Genomic DNA, 26,991 nt, shown 5'->3' with positions numbered 1-26,991 from the left:
TCCTGACTTACAACTAAAAGCCTGTACATCTACTATCACTATTTCAAAATCCTCAAACTCCCTTCTCAAAAGCACTGTGGGTTTACCAAGACTACATAGTCTGCAATGGTTCACGGCAGCAGCTCACTACCACCTCTTCAAGATGAATTAGCAATGAGGAAATGTTGCCCTAGTCACTGATACCCATATAGTTCGCTCCCTCTCTCTCACTTTTAATCCAATGTACCTCTCTCTGTCTCTCTGAACATTACATATCTCTCTCCATCTCTGCTAACTTAATAAATACCTCTACCTTGGTAAATAATGAACTTTATTGCCAATGAAGATGTGAAAATCATAAAGCAGTAGAGAAAATATGCTGAGCATTACCCTTCAGAAACTTTTGATAATTTGATAATAATGGTATTGTTTATATGATTGAAGCCAATGTTGATTCTGTTAGCAAATACTGAGCATATAAGTCCATATTGAGCATTTGAGACTTTAAATATGCAATTTTACAAAGTTATCTTCGTGTTCTTCAAATCAGTCACAAAAGCATGCATGGCAAACACAGATAGAACTCCTTTAGATTCGTTTTCAGCCATCCCAGTGAGATGAATAAACTTGCTGAAACTTATCCTGCACGCAGAATTCAAGGAATTTAAATTTTGGTCTTTTACTACCATATTTTACTGAAGTTTTACTATTACATTGGCTTTAAAACTACATGGACATAAAATCAAATTAATAATTTGTCACGTTCTATTTTGCTAAGTTACAACAATATTGAATGCTTGCAGTTTTTCTGAAAAAAACTATTCTTGTCCTTTGAAGTTTCAGTTCTGAACAAAATCCTTTATTACTTTTCTTCTAAAACACTGCTGCAACATCATTGTGTCAAGTAAATCGACTTTTTCTACCTTGAACGACGACTTGACTGCCTGGAACAAAAAACTGTTGTGTCCCATCACTTGACTGTGCAGCATATTGGACAATGGTTGCCCCGGGCTGAGGCGTTCCAGCATTTGTCATTGTAAGTGTCTGCAGTCCCTGTACACCATCAGCTCCTGGATTTGCAATCTGGATAGTTCCACCTTGAGCAATGGCAACTAAGAAGAATAGGTAAAAGTAAGTGAAGGTGCCAGATAAATATTAGAACTCATATTAAAATTAAATTTTGATCGTTTTGAATGGCAGCTTTTCATTTCAGCAATGCAAAATTAATGTCAGCCTGTCACTGTTCCTCTACTATGTTTTTCGAATTTAGAAGTGAAACCAAAATATTTATAAAATAAAGATTTAACATTTAAATGGATGTTAAAGTCTGGAAAGTGCATAGTTACACATGTCAAAAGTCACCATTAAGACCGTGATAGTCTTTTGGAGACGTTTTCTTTGTTTTGAGATACCAGGTCATGTTAAATTAATTTAAAATTATTTTTAAAGGAAGATGATGCAGGCATGAAGGACCAGATAGGACCAGTCATATGTCTATGAAACAAGCCACTAATTAGTAAGCAAACCAAAGTGTGAGGCTAGTAGGCGCAGGACTAACTCTTTGAGTATTAAAAAGATCTGATAGTTGAACCTTACAGATTTTATTTTGGAGAACATTAAAAACATACTTTCTAGTAATAGTACATTTCTGAATTTCATATCACATTCTCCAGCTGGTTCTTTTAAAGTTTTACCCCCAGCTTTATTGCTCTCCAGACTTTTGCACTATGGAACACTGGCATTTACAATTCCTCCAAAATTCATCCAATTGCTTGAGAGAACAGAATAGAACTTTGAGTATTGTTGAAAAAATACTTTTTGGTCAAAAAGCTTCAAGTAAATGTTGGCAGAATCTTATAACAGCCTGAATGACGTGGGCTATAGTTTGAAATAAGCTGAATTGCATGAGAAGTCCATCGAGGCCTAACTTGCCGTTGCGATCAAATCACTGCATTTTTAATTATGTTCCAGGCATCAAGGCAAGATTCTTAATAAAAACTGTATATCAATTCAAGAACTGAAATTTCTGGAAAAGCTTAGCAGTTCTGGCAGTATCTGTGGAGAGAAATCAGAGCTAACATATCATGTTGAGTGACCCTTCTTCAGAACTCATTCAGTCAAGGTGATTTGCCTATTAAAGGGGATTATTGCTTGTAAATGACCTTTATAAGACCATAAGACCATAAGACATAGGAGTGGAAGTAAGGCCATTCGGCCCATCGAGTCCACTCCGCCATTCAATCATGGCTGATGCGCATTTCAGCTCCACTTACCAGCATTCTCCCCGTAGCCCTTAATTCCTCTAGACAACAAGAACCTATCAATCTCGGCCTTGAAGACATTTAGCGTCCCGGCTTCCACTGCACTCCGTGGCAATGAATTCCACAGGCCCACCACTCTCTGGCTGAAGAATTGTCTCCGCATTTCTGTTCTGAAATGACTCCCTCTAATTCTAAGGCTGTGTCCACGGGTCCTAGTCTCCTCACCTAACAGAAACAATTTCCTAGCATCCACCTTTTCCAAGCCATGTATTATTTTGTACGTCTCTATTAGATCTCCCCTTAATCTTCTAAACTCCAACGAATACAATCCCAGTATCCTCAGCCGTTCCTCATATGCTAGACCTGTCATTCCAGGGATCATCCGTGTGAATCTCTGCTGGACACGTTCCAGTGCCAGTATGTCCTTCCTGAGGTGTGGGGACCAAAACTGGACACAGTACTCCAAATGGGGCCTAACCAGAGCTTTATAAAGTCTTAGTAGTACATCTCTGCTTTTATATTCCAACCCTCTTGAGATAAGAGACAACATTGCATTCGCTTTCTTAATCACAGACTCAACCTGCATGTTTACCTTTAGAGAATCCTCGACTAGCACTCCCAGATCCCTTTGTGCTTTGGCTTTATTAATTTTCTCACCATTTAGAAAGTACTCCATGCTTTTATTCTTTTTGCCAAAGTGCAAGACCTCGCACTTGCTCACGTTAAATTCCATCAGCATTTCCTGGACCACTCTCCCAACCTGTCTAGATCCTTCTGTAGCCTCCCCACTTCCTCAGTACTACCTGCCTGTCCACCTAACTTCGTATCATCGGCAAACTTCGCTAGAATGCCCCGGGTTCCCTCATCCAAATCATTAATAATGCGAACAGCTGTGGCCCCAGCACCGAACCCTGCGGGACACCGCTCGTCACCGGCTGCCATTCTGAAAAAGAACCTTTTATCCCAACTCTCTGCCTTCTGTTAGACAGCCAATCCTCAATCCATCCCAGCAGCTCACCTCGAACACCATGGGCCCTCACCTTGCTCAGCAGCCTCCCGTGTGGCACCTTATCAAAGGCCTTTTGAAAGTCTAGATAGACCACATCCACTGGGTTTCCCTGGTCTAACCTACTTGTTACCTCTTCAAAAAATTCCAACAGGTTTGTCAGGCATGACCTCCCTTTACTAAATCCATGTTGACTTGTTCTAATCAGACTCTGCTCTTCCAAGAATTTAGAAACCTCATCCTTAATGATGGATTCTAGAATTTTACCAACAACCGAGGTTAAGCTGATTGGCCTATAATTTTCCATCTTTTGCCTTGATCCTTTCTTGAACAAGGGGGTTACTACAGCCATCTTCCAATCATCCGGGACCTTTCCTGACTCCAGTGACTCTTGAAAGATCTCAACCAATGCCTCTGCTATTTCCTCAGCAACCTCTCTCAGAACTCTAGGGTGTATCCCATCGGGGCCAGGAGATTTATCAATTTTAAGACTTTTTAACTTTTCTAGCACTATCTCTTTCGTAATGGCAACCATACTCAACTCAGTCCCGCGACACCCTTTAATTTTTGGGATATTACTCATGTCTTCCACTGTGAAAACTGACGCAAAGTACTTGTTAAGTTCTCCTGCTATTTCCTTATCTCCCATCACTAGGCTCCCTGCATCAGTTTGAAGTGGCCCAATGTCTACTTTTGCCTGTCGTTTGTTTCTTATGTACTGAAAGAAACTTTTACTATTATTTCTAATATTACTGGCTAGCCTACCTTCATATTTGATCCTCTCATTTCTTATTACACTCTTTGTTATCCTCTGTTTGCTTTTGTATCCTTCCCAATCTTCTGATTTCCCACTGTTCTTAGCCACTTTATAGGATCTCTCTTTTTCTTTAATACATTTCCTGACTTCCTTTGTCAGCCAAGGTTGTCTAATCCCTCCCCGGTTAATCTTTCTTTTCTTGGGAATGAACCTCTGTACAGTGTCCTCAATTATACCTACAAAATCCTGCCATTTTTGCTCTACTGTCTTCCCGGTTAGCCTCTGCTTCCAGTCTATTTTAGTCAGTTCCTCTCTCATGCCTTCATAATTACCTTTATTCAACTGTAACACCATTACATCAGATTTTGCCTTCTCCCTTTCAAACTCCAGACTGAACTCTACCATATTATGGTCACTACTTCCTAAGGGTTCCCTTACTTTAAGATCTTTTATAGAGTCTGGTTCATTGCAAAGCACTAGGTCCAGAATAGCCTGCTCTCTTGTGGGCTCCATGACAAGCTGTTCCAAAAAGCCATCCTGTAAGCATTCCAAGAATTCCCTTTCTTTAGATCCACTAGCAACATTATTTACCCAGTCCACCTGCATATTGAAGTCTCCCATGATCAATGTAACCTTGCCTTTCTGACATGCCTTCTCTATTTCCCGGTACATGTTGCGTCCCTGGTCCTGACCACTGTTAGGAGGTCTGTACACAACTCCAATTATGGTTTTTTTGCCTTTGTGGTTCCTCAATTCCACCCACACAGACTCCAAATCATCCGACGCTATGTCATTCAATACCATAGATTTAATTTTGTTCTTAACTAACAAGGCAACCCCACCCCCTCTGCCCACCTCTCTGTCTTTTCGATAAGTTGAAAAACCATGGAGGTTTAACTGCCAGTCCTGACCCCCCTGTAACCAAGTCTCTGTGATGCCTACTACATCATAATCATTCACTCACTTGCAGACCATGCCTCAATGTACAGCTCTCTTTTGTAGAGTCCACCGTGAGCATACTGGCTACTGAGAATTCTCAATATGTAAGTCAGAGTGGCTCTGGTGAATTCAGCTCATCAAGGACCTGCATGTTGGACACAAGCCACATTCAGCCCACACCATGGACAGTGGCATTCAACAGGTACCACTATCATTCAAATGCTGCAGCAAGAACTCTTTGCACTCAGGGACACAGACCTAGCTCATTAACGGGACATCGCATCACCTTCAACCAGTACATAGGCTCTATCATTACTGACTCACTTTGACGCTAACTGGAAGCCCAAAGTATTCCTACCTTGCCTTTTTGTGCCTTTGCACCTCAGCCAGAGATACCCACTTCACAGTATTGCTTGTATTGCGATGCCATTTTACACAGACCTAAACCCAGGGAGCTTGTCAGGATTCTTATATGTCTCAGACATGTCAAGGTAAACAGCCTTTGCTCAGGGGAATCCTGGCACAGCAAGTCATGTGCAACCTCTGATATCCATCCAAGAACTTGGATATGGATAGTCAGGATCCTCTCCTCATTTCTGAGTGAGGATTCAGATGTCAGACAGTGCATCACTCATTTCTTTTTCCCTGCTGTGGAGTATTTTCCTCCTGGAATGGGAGAGAGCCAGATATTAAGCAGGTTGACCGCAACTGATTACTTTTGATTCAGGTGGGAAGGTATCCTAAGTATGTGGGAAAGTAGTGTTCAGGGCATGCAGGGTTAGTGATGTCTGAGGTTGGATTGCGTGATCATTTCTGAGTGAAGATGTTGCAAGCAACAGCAAGAATGGTGCAGCATGAGCCATGGCAGGAGATAGCAGATGTGAGAGTGTGAGATATCAGACAGAATATGGTGCTACTTACATTGGTGGAGTAAGCAAGGTCACTGACCTTCTTATATTACTGTACCTTTCTCCAGATGATTAAGATTGATCTGTGTGGTTTTCACTGAAGGAAAAGAACGCCAAGCCTGTGCATCACCCTGTCTAGCTGGACCTCAAGGTCTCTGTCCGCAAAGCTGAATGTCAATTTTCCCTTGTCATTTGCTGCCTGGGTATGGCAGACAGGAACCATGCAGGCAGCTCGAGATTAACAGTGCCCATCTGGCTGCATAATGGTCATTTAAAAAATGATGCCAGGGCTGAGAGTTTATCCCAGTACACCTTGACAGTGGCAAGTTGTTCAGGATATGGCAAGTGGTAAAATGAGGCTAGAATCAGACAAGGGCACCAGAAGGGTGGGATAGGTAGCTAATAAGGTGAGTTTGATAAGATACCGTGAGAAACCTTGCTAGGGTTTGCGGAGGGAAATTCTCAGTGAAACTTGACATAACTGACAGCCAAGGAAAGTAAATTTCCACTTTTTTTTTAAGCAATACAACTCTGAAATCAGACAGCAAATGTCGGTAGATCTTGGTCAAGAAAAGCATTAGGATGCTGGTATAGTCTCAGTTGATAGATATATAACAAACACAAACTTTCTGTAAGATATTTAACAGTAATCTGATTTCAGCCCTCAACTGGTCAGGGCCATTGAAGACATTGCAATTGAGTTCTACTCACTATGCATAGAGCAAGAGATGAACGAAAGAACCCGATATCTCTATGGCTTATTATTCAGTAGATCAAGGAAGTTGTTCTTAATTACTCTCACTAGACCTGCAAAATTTTAATTAACCAATAGACCTTGGTAATGCTGCTGAAAAGTGTTAGAGCATCACAGTAAAATACTTAATATATAGTTGAAATAAATATTTAAGGTCACTGATGTCACCATCGATAAATAATAAACATAATTTAAAATGATATTACATACTGTATTGGCCAGTGCTCGTCTGATAGATAGACGTTGGTACTGCCATTGTAGTGATAGCAGCTGTCGCTCCCTCTTCCTCTGATTTTTCTTCATCAATCTTTGGAACACCAGGTGCATCAGAAGATAATTCATTTAGGATTTTTCTGAAATGACATAACCTAAGTTTAGCTAACTGTGATATAAAGAAAGACAGTTGCTAATGTAATTTTCCTAATTGTTATCATTTTGGGACTTGGTTCATTTACAATATTTTCAAAATGCAATTTTACACAATAAACTAAAATTAATAACCGCATACACAATCAAGTGAGTATGTTAACTCATGAGCCCCAATATTTCATTCAGTGATCAACAATGAATCATGTATTGAAAAATGAATCTCAAAGTTGCTTGCTATCATCTGTTAGGAGGTAACAATAATATTATGTACAAAACAGAGTCCTTTCAGAAAACAAGTGCAAGTTTCCTTAAATGTCATGATTCTTACAACTGCATTTTGACCAGCAGCTGTTAAAAATTTTTTTCGTTATCAACTTTGAAAATGCGTTGACCCTGAAGCAAATGAATTAGACCCCCCCAGCATTTACATGGCAGGGAATTGCAGAAGAGCGCCACATGTGATTTTTCACAGGCTCTTGTAGCTGATAAGATTTTAAGTCTTATCACCTGCAAGTAAGTCCAGTATAATTGAGAATAGGAATGCTCATGGAGTCTTTTTTATCCTTAGTTGCCTCAAGTAGATGTGGAATAATCACTAAGTTCCAGCAGGAAAGATAACTTGTTAAAAAAAAACATGGTTTCTACTACCCATCCAATTTCATCTTCTCAATTAATTTGCAAAACATCATAAATTTGATCTTGACAATTGGCATGTAAGGCATCTGCAGACATACCATTTATTTAATATTAACAGATAAAATTCTTTCAGATAATGAATAACAATTACAGATCTAACTCACTCTTAAGTATTGCTTTATTCATGCGCTTCCCTCCATTATAGTCAGAATGAGTTGTTCATTCATGCTTACACAGTACTTGCATGCTTTTGCAAATCTTTGAATAACCAAGTAATCCATGCCTGCATGGATTTAGACAAGCACTAGCTTGGAATGTATTTATTTATTTTGTGGGATGTGGCCATTGTTGGCTAGCCAGCATTTATTGCCCATCCTGAGTTGCCCTTGAGAAGTAATAGTGAGCTGCCTTCTTGAACCACTGCAGTCCACCTGCTGTGGGTTGACTCTCAATGCCATTAGGCAGGGAATTCCAGAATTTTGACCCCATGACAGTGAAGGAACAGTGATATATTTCCAAGTCAGGATGGTGAGTGGCTTGGACGGTAACTTGAAGGTGGTTGTGTTCCCATATATCTGTCATCCTTGTCGTTCTAGATGGAAGCGGTCATGAGTTTGGAAGGTGCTATCTGAGATTCTTTGGTGAATTTCTGCAGTACAATTTGCAGATAGTATACACTGCTGCTACTGAACATCAGCGGTGAAGGGAGTGGATGCTTGTGGATGCAGTGCCAATCAAGAGGACTGCTTCATCCTTGATGGTGTTAAGCTTCTTGAGTGATGTTAGGGCTGTACTCATCCAGACCAGTGGTGGGGTATTTCATCACACTTCTGACTTGTGCCTTATAGATGGTGGACAAACTCTGGGGAGTCAGGAGGTGTGTTGCTTGCTGCATTATTCCTAGCTGCTGCATTTATGTGGTGAGTCCTGTTGAGTTTCTGATCAATAATAACTCCCAGAGTGCTGATATGCCAAGAGGCAATGGTTAGATGGTCTCTTGTTGGTGATGATTATACCTTGGCATTTGTGGCAGTGATAATAACAAGTTGCTTTTATATGGGGTCTTTATAGTAAACATAATAAAGCATCCCAAAGATGTTTACAGGACAAAGGATTTAACACAGAGCTATAAAGGAAGACAGTTAATCAGGTTAAGAGGTTGGTCAAAAATAAACATTTTATGGAGATGACTAAATGAAAACAGGGAAGAAAGGCACAACCAACAATGTTTTTTTTAAATTGGAATGTGAATTGTATGAGTGAAGCAGTCTTTGAGGGTAATAGAGCTGGAAAAGCTTGTAAAGATAAGGAAGGGCATGAGGTGTTATTAAAATAAGAATATTAAAATCAAGCTGTTGCTGAACTGAAAACCATGAAAGGCCCACTGCACAGGGATGAAGCATTAAGGGAACACTGCGAAAATTAAAATAAAAGCACTGGAGATCTAAGAGTTCAAATTTATGAAGGGTGCAAAATGGGAGGCAGGTGAGTAGGACTTTGGAATAGCATTTATTTGTACAGTACCTCATCCATGAATCTAAACTAGTTCACAAGTGTCTCATAACTGCAATGTGTACAATAGAGGATGCACAACACAATTTGTCAAGGCTTCCTCAGTGGCATTCCGAAAACTTCTATTATCTTGATAGACAATGGATCAGGTGGTAATGGAAACATAATCGTCTCATAGACACAGTCTAAATCATATGCAATTCTAACAGGCACAGTAGGCTGCTTTCTCTTCATTTTGCTTTCTCTTCTTTCAGTTGGGTCAAAATTCTGATTTTTGTTTTGTGCAACAGCTATGGAGTTTCAACTCATTAACCGCAACATTTCAACTTGCTGATCACCACCTTACCAAAGGCAACTAGGAAAGAAAATCAATGTTGGGCTTGTCAGTATTGCCCACATGCAAAAGATTTTGTCTGTAAGCAACTAGAAATAAACAACTCTGTAAAAATAAGGTGCACTACAACCTCAACATCAAAATATAATTTAAGATAATCCTGTTAACTTGTTTGAATAATCAATCTGCAAAAATAGCCTGTGGATTATCATTTACTGTTCACATGCAACCTTCCAGTATTGCTCGAATACTTCCAAATGACGTTCACAGGCAATGTACAGTGATAATTTTCCCATTCCCATAAAACAAAGATACATTATTTCCCTATTCCAAAATTCACTCAGAAAATATTACATCAGTTGTAGTTTTACACTTCAGGTAACGTCAACAAATTTGCTCTAATCCAAGCCTACTGCTGAAGCACAGCACAAACTGTTGAGAATCCCCAATGTAATTTCAATGACCAAGTGTTGAGCAATACCATTATACACTGAAAAGTATTGTGAGGTCACACAGAATATTTAGAACTTTCACGTACCATTGCATTACACTGTTTTACTGAAGGATTTATGCATTTTTCTCTATTTTAACCCTATTACAAGATTACATGAAGATCTCAGAAAATGCCAGATATGTCAGGTAGTGGGGAAACCTCAACCACAATTAAATTGGTGCTGTTAATTCCAACACCAACTTTCAAAGAACCATTTAGAAGGGTTTTAACAGTAGACCTACCTAAAACCAAAAGAGGGAATCAAATGATTTTTAAAAATCATAAATGTTTCAACAAGGTTTCCTGAAGCAGTGCATTTAAGAAAAAAATATGGCAAAAGTGATAGAGGAGAGGTTAGCACAATTTTTTTTAAGATATGGATTTCACAAAGAAATACAATCAGATTAGGGTTAAATTTGTTGCAAATATTCAAATAAATAATGAACAGTTTGGAAAAAGAACATATATTTTCAGTTTATCATCCACAGTCTCAAGGAGCAGTAGAAAGATGGCACCAAACATTAAATTCTATGATTAGAGCATGTCTAATCATTCCATGTCAAGAATATCATACGATTGTAATTAAGGAATTCCGGTTTCACTGTTTGCCATTAGGGATACTCCTAATGAGTTCTTAGGATTTTGTACTTTTGAACCTGATATATGGGCATGAGGTGAATAGCATCCTTACATTTGTTAAGTAATTATTTATAAACCAAAATTAAATTTCTTATATATATGTCGAGTTTCAGAGGAAATCTAACAAAATCATGCAGGTTTGTCAGAAATGTTTGAAGAGTGCTCAAAAAAAACAATAAAAACTGAAGCTCAGATTTTTGTTCCTGGAATCAAGGTGTTTGTACTGGTGTTTGTCTCTGGGGATGCATTAAAAGAAAAGTTTATTACACTTAACAAATTACAGAGAACATCAATGGGGTAAATTTACGAGACAGGAGGAAAATTCAGAAAGTGAATCATATAAATGATAGGAAAGTCAGAAGAGAAATAAATTTACATAGACTGCTGATTAAAATGCAAAATCCAGATTCCTTTCAAGTCTTGGTCCCTAGATAATTAAACGTCTTATCAATGTACAAGAGATGATATCTCAGGTTAGACAATGCACTTTTGGTGTGAGGTCATGTTTCCAATTGATGTTTTGACAGAAAAGAATCTTGAATGAAATAATTCCCACCCTATGTGTGTGTATGTGACACTCCTACACACACACACACACACTCACTCAGGCACTCCTATACACACACATACACTCGGACACACATATACACAGACATGCACATAGACACTCACACACACCCTTACAGACACCCACACTCACACAGGCATCCTCTCAGAGACTTAGACCATTCTACACTCATGCACACACATATACATTCTCTCTCATAGACACTCACAATCCCCCCACCCCAGACATGCACTTGCACTCCCACACTCACACATGCACCCCTTCACAGACTTAAGACACTCTACACTCACTACACACACATATACACTCTCTCTCACACTCACAACCCCCAACCCAGACAGACAGACAGACAGACACACACACACACACACACACACACAAAGACCCACTTGCACACATATTTTGTGGCGTGAATTTGTACTTGCAGAATTACATTGTACTTTGCTGAAAAACTGCATGAATTCATGTAAAACTCTGTTATCTCACTTTTTAGATTAGAATCAATCTAAGCATCATGGCACAGACAGAGAACACAGGGGGCTAACTCCTTCAACATATTGTCTAGCTAACACCCAGTGTTACAGCTAACCTGAGAATGCAACTTTTTAAAAAAAGGTTTTGTGATTCACACATGAAAGAAGTGAAACTATCATGGTATTCGAACAGGTGAAAGACTTAACAGACAATCAAGGTATTTTTCAATGTATAATTTCAGTTACATCATACTGTAAATTTTTGCTATAAATTCTATGCCTTAGAATTGTGTCCTCCACTATCACCTGATGAAGGAGCTGTGCTACGAAAGCTAGTTGCTTTGAATTAAACCTGTTGGACTATAACCTGCTGCCTGGTGTTGTGTGATTTTTAACTTTTACACTCCAGTCCAACACCGACATCTCCAAATTATGTGTGTGAGAGTGGGTGAGAAAGAGTGAGAGTGTGTGTGTGTATGTGACAGAGATTGTGTGTGTGTGTGTGTGTGTGTGTGTGTGTGTGTGTGTGTGTGTGTGTGTGTGTGTGTGTGAGAGAGAGTGAGAAAGATAAAAAAACAAACAGAGAGAGAGTCAGAGTCATAGAGATGTATAGCATGGAAACAGACGCTTCGGTCCAACCCGTCCATGCCGACCAGATATCCCAACCCAATCTAGTCCCACCTGCCATGCCCGGCCCATATCCCTCCAAACCCTTCCTATTCATATACTCGTCCAAATACCTTTGAAATGTTGCAATTGTACCAGCCTCCACCACATCCTCTGGCAGCTCATTCCATACACGTACCACCCTCTGTGTGAAAAGGTTGTCCTTTAGGTCTCTTTTATATCTTTCCCCTCTCACCCTAAACCTATGCCCTCTAGTTCTGGACTCCCCGACCCCAGGGAAAAGACTTTGCCTATTTACCCGATCCATGCCCCTCAATTTTGTAAACCTCTACAAGGTCACCCCTCATCCCAAGACGCTCCAGGGAAAAAAAACCCCAGCCTGTCCAGCCTCTCCCTATAGCTGAAATCCTCCAATCCTGGTAACATCCTTGTAAATCTTTTCTGAACCCTTTCAAGTTTCACAGCATCTTTCCAATAGGAAGGAGACCAGAACTGCACGCAATATTCCAACAGTGGCCTGACCAATGTCCTGAACAGTCGCAACATGACCACCCAACTCCTGTACTCAATACTCTAACCAATAAAGGAAAGCATACCAAACACCTTCTTCACTATCCTATCTACCTGCGACTCCACTTTCAAGGAGCTATGAACCTGCACTCCAAGGTCTCTTTGTTCAGCAACATTCCCTAGGACCTTACCATTAAGTGTATAAGTCCTGCTAAGATTTGCTTTCCCAAAACGCAGAACCCCTCATTTATCTGAATTAAACTCCATCTGCCACTTCTCAGCCCACTGGCCCATCTGGTCAAGATCCTGTTGTAATTTGAGGTAACCCTCGTCGTTGTCCACTACACCTCCAATTTTGGTGTCATCTGCAAACTTACTAACTGTACCTCCTATGCTCGCATCCAAATAATTTATGTAAATGACAAAAAGTAGAGGACCCAGTACCGATCCTTGTGGCATTCCACTGGTCACAGACCTCGAGAGAGCGAGAGAACGGGACAGCATGTGTGTGTGTGTGAGTGTTAGTCTGTATGTGGGAGTATAGTGTGGTAAGGTTACCTGTAGTGTGACATGACCCAAGATCATTACTCTTCAGTGCCATCTTGCCTCTACCAATTCCCTTGCTTCTATTTGTCCTCACTGGACCTTGCCAATGCATATGGCACAGATGCCAGCTGGTACCACACCAGCCCAAATAGAATTCTGTCACCATTATGAGTCCGCTTTTGCAACCACCTCCCCAAGTGTAGAAGGACGGGTTGCATCTGAACTGGAAGGGGACCAATGTCCTGGGTGGAAGGTTTGCTCGAGTCGTTCGAGAGGGTTTAAACTAGTATGGCAGGGGGGTGGGAACCTGAGCTGTATACCGGAGGTGAGAGTTGATACAGATGAGACAATAGCAAGAGGTAGACCAGCTAGTGGGAAGGATTTTCCTGGGAAGGAACCAAGGGATCAGTTAAAGTGTGCTTGCTTTAACGCAAGGAGTATCAGGAATAAAAGTGATTAATTTAGAGCATGGATCAGTACCTGGTGCTATGATGTTGTGGCCATAACAGAGACATGGGTTTCTCAGGGGCAGGAATGGTTCCTGGATGTTCCAGGGTTTAGAGCATTTAAAAAGAATAGGGAGGGGGGAAAAAGAGGAGGTAGTGTAGCACTACTAATCAGAGAGGGTATCACAGCTACAGAAGCTTGCATTATTGAGGAAGATCTGCCTACCGAGTCAGTATGGGTTGAAATTAGGAACAGCAAGGGAGCAGTCACCTCGTTTGGAGTTTACTACAGGCCCCCCAATAGTAGCAGGGAGATTGAAGAAAGCATAGGTTGGCAGACTTTGGAAAAGTGTGGACGTAGTAGGATTGTTGTAATGGGGTACTTTAACTTTTCCAATATTGATTGGAACCTCCTTCGAGCAGAGGATTTGAATGGAGCTGTTTTTGTGACGTGTGTTCAGGATGGTTTCCTAACTCAGTAAGTTGACAGGCCGACGAGGGGAGAGGCCATTCTAGACTTCGTGCTCGGAAACGAGCCAGGGCAGGTATCAGATCTTGTGGTGGGAGAGCATTTTGGTGATAGTGACCACAACTGCTTCACATTCTACATAGCTATGGAGAAGGAGAGGATTAGGCAAAATAGGAGGATATTTAATTGGGGAAGAGGAGACTATGATGCGATTAGACACAAGCTAGGAAGCATGGACTGGGAGCAATTGTTCCATGGTAAAGGCACTATAGACATGTGGAGACTGTTTAAGGAACAGTTGTTGCGAGTGATGAATAAATCTGTCCCTCTGAGACAGGCAAGAAGGGGTAAGATAAAGGAACCTTGGATGACGAGAGCGGTGGAGCTTCTCGTCAAAAGGAAGAAGGTAGCTTACATAAGTTGGAGGAAGCTAGGGTCAAGCTCAGCTCTACAGGATTACAGGCAGGCGAGGAAGGAGCTCAAAAATGGTCTGAGGAGAGCCAGGAGGGGGCACGAGAAAGGCTTGGCAGAACGGATTAGGGAGAACACAAAGGCATTTTACATTTATGTGAGGAATAAGAGCATGGTCAAAGAAAGAGTAGAGCCGATCAGGGGTAGCATAGGGAACTTGTGTGTGGAGTCTGAGGAGGTAGGGGAAGCCCTAAATGAGTTTTTTCCTTCTGTCTTTACGAAAGAAACGAACTTTGTAGTGAATGAGACCTTTGAAGAGCGGGTGTGCATGCTGGAATGGATAGAGATAGAGGAAGCTGATGTGCTGAAAATTTTGTCAAATATTAAGATTGACAAGTTGCCAGGGCTGGACCAGATTTGTCCTCGGCAGCTTTGGGAAACAAGGAATGCAATTGCTTCGCCACTTGCAAAGATCTTTGCATCCTCCCTCTCCACTGGAGTTGTACCTGAGGACTGGAGAGAGGCAAATGTAATTCCTCTCTTCAAGAAAGGAAATCAGGAAATCCCCAGCAATTACAGACCAGTCAGTCTCACATCTGTCGTCTGCAAGGTGTTAGAAAGGATTCTGAGGGATAGGATTTATGACCATCTGGAAGAGCATGGCTTGATTAAATACAGTCACCTCGGCTTTGTGAGGGGCAGGTCATGCCTCACAAACCTTATCGAGTTCTTTGAGGATGTGACTAGAAACGTTGATGAGGGCCAAGCTGTGGATGTGGTGTATATGGACTTCAGCAAGGCATTTGATAAGGTTCCCCATGGTAGGCTCATTCAGAAGGTCAGGAGGAATGGAATACAGGTGAACTTAGCTGTCTGGATACAGAATTGGCTGGCCAACAGAAGACAGCGAGTGGTAGTGGAAGGAAAATATTCTGCCCGGAAGTCAGTGGTGAGTGGAGTTCCACAGGGTTCTGTCCTTGGACCTCTACTGTTTGTAATTTTTATTAATGACTTGGATGAGGGGATTGAAGGATGGGTCAGCAAGTTTGCAGATGACACAAAGGTTGGAGGTGTCGTTGACAGTATAGAGGGTTGTTGTAGGCTGCAGTGCGACATTGACAGGATGCAGAGATGGGCTGAGAGGTGGCAGATGGAGTTCAACCTGGATAAATGCGAGGTGATGCATTTTGGAAGGTCGAATTTGAAAGCTGAGTACAGGATTAAGGATAGGATTCTTGGCAGTGTGGAGGAACAGAGGGATCTTGGTGTGCAGGTACATAGATCCCTTAAAATGGCCACCCAAGCAGACAGAGTTGTTAAGAAAGCATATGGTGTTTCGGATTCATTAACAGGGGGATTGAATTTAAGAGTCATAAGATCTTGTTGCAGCTCTATAAAACTTTGGTTAGGCCGCACTTGGAATACTGCGTCCAGTTCTGGTCGCCCTATTATAGGAAAGATGTGGATGCTTTGGAGAGGGTTCAGAGGAGGTTTACCAGGTTGCTGCCTGGACTGGAGGGCTTATCTTATGAAGAGAGGTTGACTGAGCTCGGACCTCTTTCATTGGAGAAAAGGAGGAGGAGAGGGGACCTAATTGAGGTATACAGGATGATGAGGCATAGATAGAGTCGATAGCCAGAGAATATTTCCCAGGGCAGAAATGGCTAACATAAGGGGTCATAGTTTTAAGCTGGTTGGAGGAAAGTATAGAGGGGAAGTCAGAGGCGGGTTCTTTACACAGAGAGTTGAGAGAGCATGGAATGCGTTATGCATTGCCACCAGCAGTTGTGGAAGCAAGGTCACTGGGGACATTTAAGAGACTGCTGGACATGCATATGGTCACAGAAATTTGAGGGTGCATACATGAGAATCAATGGTCGGCACAACATCGTGGGCTGAAGGGCCTGTTCTGTGCTGTACTGTTCTATGTTCTAAGCTCTTTTTCTAAGCATTGGGTCTGAGCACTTCCAAAAAAATCAGTGATTTAAACTAAATAGCCAAGCAAGCCAATTGGTAGAATAGGGCGGCATAGTGGCTAGCACTGCTGCCTCACAGCGCCAGAGACCCAGGTTCAATTCCCGCCTTGGGCAACTGTCTGTGTGGAGTTTGCACATTCTTCCCGTGTCTGCGTGGGTTTCCTCCGGGTGCTCTGGTTTCCTCCCACAGTCCAAAGGTGTGCAGGTTAGGTGAATTGGCCATTCTAAATTGCCCGTAGTGTTAGGTGCATTAGTCAGGGGTGAATGTAGGGGAATGGGTCTGGGTGGGTTTCTATTCAGAGGGTCGGTGTGGATTTGTTGGGCCGAAGGGCCTGTTTTCACACTGTAGGGAATCTAGTCTAATATTTGCTGAAATGTTTACTTCAAGATTCACAATCCAGCCTGGGAAGATGGAAAGGGAGCAACAGAAGGACAGTTTAATTTTTGAGTCTCCAGGCCATCAGAGCTAGAAAAAGCCTTAAGATGTTTAAGCAGTCCAAGCACACGGGGTTGGGAAAAGCCCCGAGTTTTTTAATTTGAAGATACAATGAGTTCGCTTATATCCCTGACAGAAATGAAGGGAATCACATCTATTGAATGTACACAAATTTGTTGAAACAAGAAACCTAAAGTATTCGATCTGATTTGATTTATTGTAGTCACATGTACCTAAATATAGCGAAAAGTTCCATTTGTGAGCAGTACAAGCAGATCATAGTAAGCAAGGACATAGAGATCATAGGATGCTTAGACAGAGTGAAGTATACAGGTTACACTGTATAGGTGCACGGAGCAAGGGCAATATTAATAAGATCAACATTATTTGAAGTTGGAGATTCCATTCAACAGTCTAATAGCAGAAGGGAAGAAGCTGTACTTGAACCTATTGGTGCATATGTTCAAGCTTCTGTATTTTCTGCCTGGTGGAAGAGGTTGCAGGAGAGCATTACTGGGGTGGGAGGGGTCTTTGATGGTGTTGGCAGCCTTTCCGCAGCAACAAGAAGTGTAAATGGAGTCCATGGATGGGAGATTGGCTTCTGTGATTATCTGGACTGTGCACGGAGCCTTCTGTAGTGTTTTAAGATCCTGGTTAGATCGGTTGTCTTTTCAGATGATTATGCACCCAAATAGTGTGCTTTCTATGCTGCATCTGTAAAGGTTGGGAGAGTGCTTATGGTCATGCTGAATTTCCAAGGCCACCTGAGGAAGAAGAGGCATTGTTGTGTCTTCTTGACCATCACATCTACTTGGGAAGTCCAGGACAAGCTGTCGGTTATCATCACTCCCCGGAACATGACAATCTCAACCACCGCTCCATGAATGTTGATCAAGCATGCTCTCCGCCTTTCTTTCTGAAGTCAATAACCAGTTCTCTTGTTTTGCCAACATTGAGAGAGAGGCTATTGTCACCATGACACCAAGCCATTATAGAGGTTTATAAAATCATGAGGGGCATGGATATGGTAAATGGATAGGTCTTTTCCTCAGGGTGGAGGAGTCCTGAACTCGAGGACAAAGATTTAGGGTGAGAGGGGCAAGATTTAAAAAGGGAGCTAATAGAATGAGCGGCCATAGGAAGTGGTGGAGGTTGGTACAATTACAACATTTAAAAGGCATCTGAATGAATAGGAAGGGTTTAGTGGGTTATGGACCTTGTGCTAGCAAATAGCACTAGATTAATTGAGGGTATCTGGTCGGCATGGACAAGTTAGACTGAAGAATCTGTTTCCATGCTGTACATCTCTATGACTCTATGACTATGACTCCATCTCCCTTCTGTATTCTGGCTCATTGCAGTTTGATATTCATCTTACCACAGTAGTGTCATCAGCAAACTTGTAGATGGCTACACAAGTCATGGGTATAAATGGGTATAAAAGTATGGGGCAGAAATTGCATCTTGGATGGGTGGGTGGGGGGAGCCTTCAGTTTTGGAGGATATCGTTGAAGAGGTGCAGTCATCTATCTTCACTGAGAGCTGGGTTAGTAAATTTGCAGATGACACGAGGTTGGAGGTGTCGTCAATAGTATAGAGGGCTACTGTAGGCTGCAGCGTGACAGACAGGATGCAGAGCTGGGCTGAGAAATGGCAGATGGAGTTCAACCTGGATAAATGTGAAGTGATGCATTTTGGAAGGTCGAACTCAAATGTTGAATATAGGATTAAAGACAGGATTCTTGGCAGTGTGGAGGAACAGAGGGATCTGCGTGTGCAAGTACATAGATCCCTCAAAGTTGCCACCCAAGTGGATAGGGTTGTTAAGAAAGCATATGGTGTTTTGGCTTTCATTAGCATGGGGATCGGGTTTAAGAGCTGCGAGGTTTTGCTGCAGCTCTACAAATCACTGGTGAGACCACACTTGGCATATTGTGTCCAGTTCTGGTCGCCCTGCTATAGGAAAAATACAAAAGCTTTGGAGAGGGTGCAAAGAAGGTTTACCAGGATGTTGCCTGGACTGGAGAGCTTGCCTTATGAAGAAAGGTTGAATAAGCTCAGACTTTTCTCTCTGGAGAGGAGGAGGAGGAGAGGAGACCTGATCGAGGTGTACAAGATAATGAACTGAATGGATAGAGTCGATAACCAGAGACATTTCCCCAGGGCAGGATTGACTGGTACAAGGGGTCATAGTTTGAATATATTAGGAGGAAGATATAAAGGAGACATCAGAGGTAGGTTCTTTACGCAGAAAGTTGTGAATGCATGGAATGCATTGCCAGCGGTGGTGGTGGAAGCAGAGTCATTAGGGACATTTAAGCGACAGCTGGACATGCACATGGATAGCAGTGAGTTGAGGGGTGCGTTGGTTAACTTATTATATTTTACATTAGGATTAAACCTCAGCACAACATCGTGGGCCAAAGGGCCTGTTCTGTGCTGTACGTTTCTAAGTTCTATGTTCTAGATTGTTAATGTATAAAGTGAAAAGTTGTGGTCCCAACATTGAGACTTGCGGAATACCTCTTGTATTCCCGAGCTGCCATCCCGAGAAGGTCCCTCTTATCCCCACTCTCTGCTTTCTACCAGACAGCCAGGCTTCTCTCCATGCTAGCACCTTGCCTCTGACACCATGGGCCTTTATCTTACTCAGTACCGTCCTGTGTGGCACCTTGTCAAAGGCCTTCTTGAAGTCCAGGTAGATAAGGTCCATTAGCTCTCCTTGAGCTAACCTGCTTGCTACTGAGTCACAGATGTCCAACCCGTCCATGTCGACCAGCTATCCTAACCTAATCTAGTTCCATTTGCCAGCACTTGGCCCATAACTCTCTAAACCCTTCCTATTCATATACCCGTCCAGATGCCTTTTCAATGTTATAATTGTACCAGCCTCCACTACTTCCTCTGGCTGCTCATTCTGTACAATCACCACGCTCTGCATGAAAAAGTTGCCCCTTAGGTCCCTTTTATATCTTTCCCCTACCCCTTTCCATTGCTAAACTGAACATAACCAAATTATGGTCACTCTCTCCAAAGTACTCACCTATCACTAAATTAAACACCTGGCCTGGTTCATTATCAAGCATCAGATCCAATGTGGCCTCTTCTCCGGTCAGCCCTTTGACATACTGTGTCAGGAACCCCTCCTGCACACATTGGACAAAAACTGATCATCTGACATACCAGACTTCTAGCATTTCCAGTCAATATTGGGGAAGTTAAAGTCCCCCAAAATGACCACCCTGTTCCTTTCACTCCTACTCAGAATCGTTTTGCCAATCCTCTCCTCCACATCCCTGGAACTCTGCGGAGGCCTATAAAAAAACTCCCCAGCCATGTGAACTCTCCTCTCCTGTTTCCAACCTCAACCCATCCTACCTCAATGGACGAGTCCTCATCAAAAGTTCTTTCAGCCATCGTTACACTGTCCTTGACTAACAAGGCCACACCTCCCCCTCTTTTACCGCCTTCCCTGATCTTGATGAAAGATCTAAAAGCTGGAACCTGCAACATCCATTCCTGACCCTGCTCTATCCATGTCTCCGAAATGGCCATAAATTGAAATCCTAGGTACCCATCCATGCTGCAAGCTCACCTACCTTATTTTAGATACTCCTGGTGTTGAAGTAGGCACACTTCAAACCAGCTTGCTATCTGCCAGCATATTCCTGTGACCGGGAAATCCTGTCCATGCCCTCCCTACTCTCATTATTTTTCCTATCACAAGAACTTTCATTTCAGTAGATTGGTTTAAATATATATACTGAGCTCCAAAAATGAAAGGACAGGACCTAACCCACTGTGTAAATGAATTCTCTTTTGCAATAGTTTCAGCATCAAATCAAATCTAACACAGATGTCATTGTCCTGGACTTAGTTTCAATGATAACTTCAGCTTTTTCTCGATAGACTCACGCAGAAATTGCACAAGTTCCCCATGGGTCTGAGCCCCAACTATCTTCAGATGCTTCAAATATGATCTTCCTTCCACCATTAGGTCATAGAGGGAATGTTTGCTTACGTTTGCACAATGTTCAACTCCATTCATAACTCCTCAGATGTTAAAGCAGTCCATGCCTGAATGCACTAAGACTAGACAATATCCAGGCGTCAGCTGACAAGTAGCAAGTAAATTTTGTGCCGCACAAATGCTAAGCAATGACCATCTCCAACAAGACAGAATCTACCTATTACCCTTTGATGTACAAAGAAATTGCTATTGCTGAGTACACTACTACCAACATCCTAGAGGTTGCCACGGATTAGAAACTGAACTGGACTAGCCATTTATATACTGTGCCTATAAGAGCAGGTCAGAGGCTGGAAATACTGCAGCCAGTAACTCAAGTCTTGACTTTCAACTATCTGTCCACCATTCAAAATGTACATAAATCAGGAATATGATGGAATACACCCCAGTTATCCGTTCGGGTGTGGTTCACCAAAACTCCAGAAGCTCAAAACCATCCAAGAACAAAGAAACCTACTTGGTTGGTACCTCACCAACCACCATCTTCAATTTTCATTACCGTCACAATGATTGCAGTCTGTACCAACCACAAGATGCATTAAACAACTCACCATGGCTCCTTTGACAGCTCTTTTCAAAACTGTGCCTTGACCACCCTGAAGGACATAGAAACATATAGAAGATAGGTGCAGGAGTGAGTCATTCGACCCCTCGAACCTGCACCATTACTCAATATGATCATGGTTGATCATGAAATTTCAGTATCCAGCTCCCTCTTGAATATATCTAATGAACTGGTCCCAACAGCTTTCTGTGGGAGAGAATTCCACAAGTTCACAGCTCTCTGAATGAAGAAATTCTTCCTCATCTCATTTCTAAATTGCTTACCTATTATTCTTAAACTGTTATCCCTGGTTCTGGGTTTCACCAACATCAAGAACATTCTTCACTGTCCAGTCCCATTAGCATTCTATATTCCTATGATATTCCCCACCTCTCCCACCTCTCCCCCACCCCACCCCCCACCCCCCATTCTTCTGATTTTCAGTGAGTACGAGTCCAGTTCATCAAGTCTTTTTTTATGCTTTAAATATTCATTTAGTGTCTCACCCATCTCCTGTGGTTCCACACACAGATGACCACATTGATCATTAAGGGGCACTATTCTCTCCCAAGTTACTCTTTTGTCCTTAACGTACTTAAACAATCACTTTGGATTCTCCTTCACTCTGTTTGCCTTAGCTAACTCATGTCCCTTTTTCCCCTCTTGGTTTCACTCCTAAGCACACTCCTACTGCCCTTATACTCTCCGGGGATTCACTCAATCCCTGCTGTCTATACCAGACATTTCCACTTTTTTTTGACCAGAGCCTCATTTTCTCTAGTCATGCGACATTTCCTAAATCTACCAGCCTTTCCCTTCATGCTAACAGGAATGTACTGTCTCTGATGGACAAGGGCTGCAGATTTATTCGAACACCCACCAAATTCCCCTCCACATACTATTCCGGCTTGGAACTATATTGCTGTTCCAAAATCCTAGAACTCCCTTCTTAAAAGGAGTGGAGAGTACCTGCACTTCAAACATTACAGCAGTTCAAGAAGGCATATCACAATTCCACTTTCTGAAGGGCAATCAGAGATGAGCAATAGATGCTACCCTAGTCAGTAACACCCACATCACATGAAAAAGAACCTCTTCTTTCATGTATATGCAGTATATATATAACTATCTGCATTAGAAAGCAGTCCAAAGGTGTACGTCCCAAGCTATTAGGTAACATGAGTGCATAGAGAAGCAAGAAGAATGATATAATACGAAATTGAAATAATAAATCATGAAATACCAGCGTAGACGATGGGATTATAACACCTTCTTCAAAATGCCAATCCCACCTTTTGTGCCAAAATAATTTATTGCAACATAAATGTCAACTGTATGATTTGAAAATTCCATTCAACCACCAGTTATCATCTACGTTGGCTTCGGCTTCTGCACTGTTAACTCTGAAGAACCCAAAGGGTCTGTACTTGGCCTCCTCTCATGTTTCACTTGCATCAACCTGAGCCAATACAGTCCTCAATAACCACCTATCATTGGCCTATATTGCTATCAATCAACTTCAAAACTCTCATCCTTATTTTCAAATCTCTTCATTAGTTTGTCCTTTTCCAATCTTATGACTTACTCCAACCCAAAAATCCTCAGTGATCCTTTCAATCCTCTGGCTTCTTCTCCATTTTAGTTTTAAGTTGCTCCACCAATTGACAGCTATCCCTTCAACTGCCTGGAGTTCCAGAGTTTTCTCCCTGAACTTCTATCTCAAGCTTTGTGCTTCTTCCTTCAAGGAGCTCCTTAAAATGTATCTCTTTGACCAAGATTTTTGCCACCTATCCTAATATGTTATCTGATTTGGTGTCAAACCTTATTCAAAAGTTCTCCTGTGAAATGCCTCGGAATGGTTTTCAAAGCTACTGTATAAATACAAGTTGTTGACATTCAAGTTAGCATTGCAGTATTAAGGATAATCTATAACTATTCTTCAATTGATATATATAAACTAACTATACACGTTTATAGTATTGCACTGCTTCTAGTTTTATATTTCAGTTTCTTCAGAAATTAGGAGATGAAAAAAATTGGCATGCAACAAAACTGCCATGCACCAAAGCTCCAGACTGCTCAGTGAAAGACTTAATTCTTGGAACTGGAAAACATTTGTTTGGTGTATAAATACACTTTCTCTAAAATTAAGAGAATTTTGAGGTCAGTGAGAGAAAAAAAATGAAATTTTTTGTTTTCATTCAACGTTCATGTAAAATGCTATATTTACATTCTATGATACTCCAGCTTATGATACTCAGGAAAATCTGATCCAATCAGATGCCATCATTAACTAAAGGGAGAAGTAAAATATACACAATGTAGTAGAAACCTGTAAGAAGGTCGCCTGGATAGAATTTCTCTCCGTTTTTGAGAGTCAGTCACAACCTCGGCAGAATCACCAGACTCATCTGTTTCTGCGATAGTAGCTACCTATAAATAGAAACATACAATATAACATTAAAATTAACTAGTAAAATGAATTTTTGAATGGTTTTTAGAAACACCATATAACTATATCATGTTACGTCCAGTTAACTGAAAAAAACATTCATGGTGTACCCAGTTCAAAGCAGCAGTTAAATTCTGCTCAGAAGAGAGACCAAACTTGTTTAAAATTATGCCCTTTGGACAAAATGTTTATCTTAAATGTTTTATATTAATCATAAATAACAAAGTTAAACTATGAAGCTGACATTATCATAACATACACATCAAGAATATACATTTTTGTCTAACCTTATCGGGATATGCTACATCACAAACACAATGTACATAGGGAAATCCTGTTCCTTGTTTAACAGTTCCTGTCTAAGCCAGAAATAAAATTTTCAATTAATGAGCTCGGGCAGGAGGTAGGTGTGCAGCCGACTTGAACTCTGACGTGATGAAAAAATATGAAATAGGTACTGTTGAAGTGTTTCTTTAAACATTAAATAATTACCTATAAAGGTTATCGATGAGGGATGATGGTGGTTGTCGACATTAAGGTTAAGGGTTTGATAGGTTGGATATAGAGATTTGTTCTCTATATGGAAACTAAAACATAACAAAGATCCAAGAGCTGGAGTAGGCAATTTAGCCCCTTGAGTCTGCTCTGCATCAATACAATCATGACTGATCTCATCTCAGCCTTAACTCCACTTTCTCATGTGCTCTCCATAACCCTTCAACTCATTACTAATTTAAAAATTGTCACTCTCCTCAAGTTAAATCAGTCATACCACTCACTGTACTTCAGTGCGGAGAATTCCACAGATTCATAACTGTTTGAGAGAAGTGATTTCTCCTTACCTCGGTTTTAAATCTGCTATCCCTTATTCTAGAGCTATAACTTCTTGTTCCAGATTGCCCTACAAGGACAAAAGTACAGACTACAAAAGATAGTTATCAGTAAATGTGATGTGGAGTTTGGGCAAAGTTTCATAACAAGCAAAAGGATGGTAAAAATGCAGAACTTGGCCACCATAGGAGAAGGTGAGGTGAGTAACTGCAGATGTGGTTAAGGGAAAGCTAAATAAGGTCAGGAGAGAAAAGATACAGATGGATTTGCCGATAGAGCTAATCTGAAAGGGGTCAGGAGGGCCTGTGCAGGGCAAAAACATGAGTCAATGACTGGCCTGTTCTGCATTCTGAGTTCCATAGAACTCCAATCACTTGTATGTATACTAAGTGGAAGTCCAATGTAACATGTTTCAAAATAGCACAAATCTGTTTATGGCATAGTGATCTCATGACTCACAGTCCATTATTAGCCTGAGCCAACCATACCAACTTCTGTCTCTCCCCTCCCCTCAGCCTCCCCCACCAGCGCCACCACCACCCAATCTCCTTGCCTCAACTCTTCCCTTGCTTCACTTTTCTCATTTTTGCTTCTTCATGATGTCAGTCTATAAGCCAATCATCCCAAGTGTCTTCACAGAGACACAATCAGCCACAAATGTGACAATAAGCTTGGTCAAACAGATGGGTTTTAAGTAAGGTCTAAAACAAGAGATGGAACTAATGAAGCAGAAGGTTCAAGGCAGGAATTCCAAAACATTGTGCCTGGACAACTAAAGACATAGATATCATTGGTAAAGGGAAAGGAAGAACTTCACAAGCAGGCCTGAGGAACTGAAAGGGTGAAGACCAGACTAAAGACAAGGGGAGATGAAGTCATTAAATGGTATACACGCAAGATGAGAATTCTGAAGTTTAAACATCAAGGAACTTGAAGCCAATGTAATTTTGGATAAACTAAACTTGAGACACCATGGGGTTAGGAGACTGTTTAAGATAGTAAAATGTCAGAATTGACATACAAATGTCTAAAATAAAGACAAGCAGAAGAATATACAATGTTAAATTATGCCACATACATAATAAATCATTCTAAAAAAAGCTTGTCCAATAAGACAAGTGTGATCGAATTATACCAGCGCACAAGTTTTATTCTTAATTTTTACAAAAGGCAGAACATTACATTCATATAATGCCTTCCCACCTTGAAGGTTTTCCAAAATACTTTATGGCCAATGAAGTGTAGTCACTGTTGTAGCCTTGGAAACAGAACACACAATTTCCATACAAGAAGGTTCCATCAACTCAGATGAAATGGGTTAAAGACCAGATACTCTGTTCTCACAGAGGTGTTCAGAAATAAATATTGACCAAAACACCAGGGCAAATCACCTCCTTTTCTTTCTTAGCATCTCTTTCATCCAGTTAAGGATAAGTATGTTTTAAAAAGTAGGATTTTTCTTCCGGCATGCTATTCAGCAAATGCAGAGAATGATAGTTGCTTTATGCACAACACACAACTAATGATAAGGTGACCTGTACTTTGAGCTGTTTATAGCATGTTCATGTATCGTGTCATTAAAGTCTGGAAATTGCAAATATAGATATCCCTGATAAAATAACTACAACGCATGACGACTTCCAGATTATAGAACATAGAAAAATACAGCGCAGTACAGGCCCTTTTGCCCTCGATGTTGCACCGATCCAAGCCCACCTAACCTACACTTGCCCACTATCCTCCATATGCCTATCCAATGCCCGTTTAAATGCCCATAAAGAGGGAGCGTCCACCACTGCTACTGGCAGGGCATTCCATGAACTCACGACTCGCTGAGTAAAGAATCTACCCCTAACATCTGTCCTATACCTACCACCCCTTAATTTAAAGCTATGCCCCCTCGTAATAGCGGACTCCATACGTGGAAAAAGGTTCTCATGGTCAACTCTATCTAAACGCCTAATCATCTTGTACACCTCTATCAAGTCACCCCTAAACCTTCTTTTCTCCAATGAAAACAGCCCCAAGTGCCTCAGCCTTTCCTCATACGATCTTCCTACCATACCAGGCAACATCCTGGTAAAC

The 26,991-nt window shown here is 41.4% G+C and overlaps 1 protein-coding gene across 6 annotated transcripts in view; it reads right to left on the bottom strand.

Annotated features, from left to right (window-relative positions):
- Positions 1–26,991, bottom strand: part of LOC140480773 (cAMP-responsive element modulator-like) — a 161,431-nt gene that overhangs the window by 56,705 nt on the left and 77,735 nt on the right. For all 6 annotated transcript variants that reach the window (XM_072576123.1, XM_072576126.1, XM_072576127.1 and 3 more), the window contains 3 exons: positions 23,956–24,056; positions 6,815–6,957; positions 903–1,091 (listed from right to left, as the gene is read on the bottom strand). In XM_072576123.1, the coding sequence (XP_072432224.1) occupies positions 903–1,091; positions 6,815–6,957; positions 23,956–24,056 (433 nt within the window). The remainder of the gene's footprint in view (positions 1–902; positions 1,092–6,814; positions 6,958–23,955; positions 24,057–26,991) is intronic.

Source organism: Chiloscyllium punctatum, chromosome 8 (assembly GCF_047496795.1).
Source record: "Chiloscyllium punctatum isolate Juve2018m chromosome 8, sChiPun1.3, whole genome shotgun sequence".
In the NCBI taxonomy this organism is placed as follows: Eukaryota; Metazoa; Chordata; class Chondrichthyes; order Orectolobiformes; family Hemiscylliidae; genus Chiloscyllium; species Chiloscyllium punctatum.
This window is presented reverse-complemented; position numbering and strand designations above follow the sequence as displayed.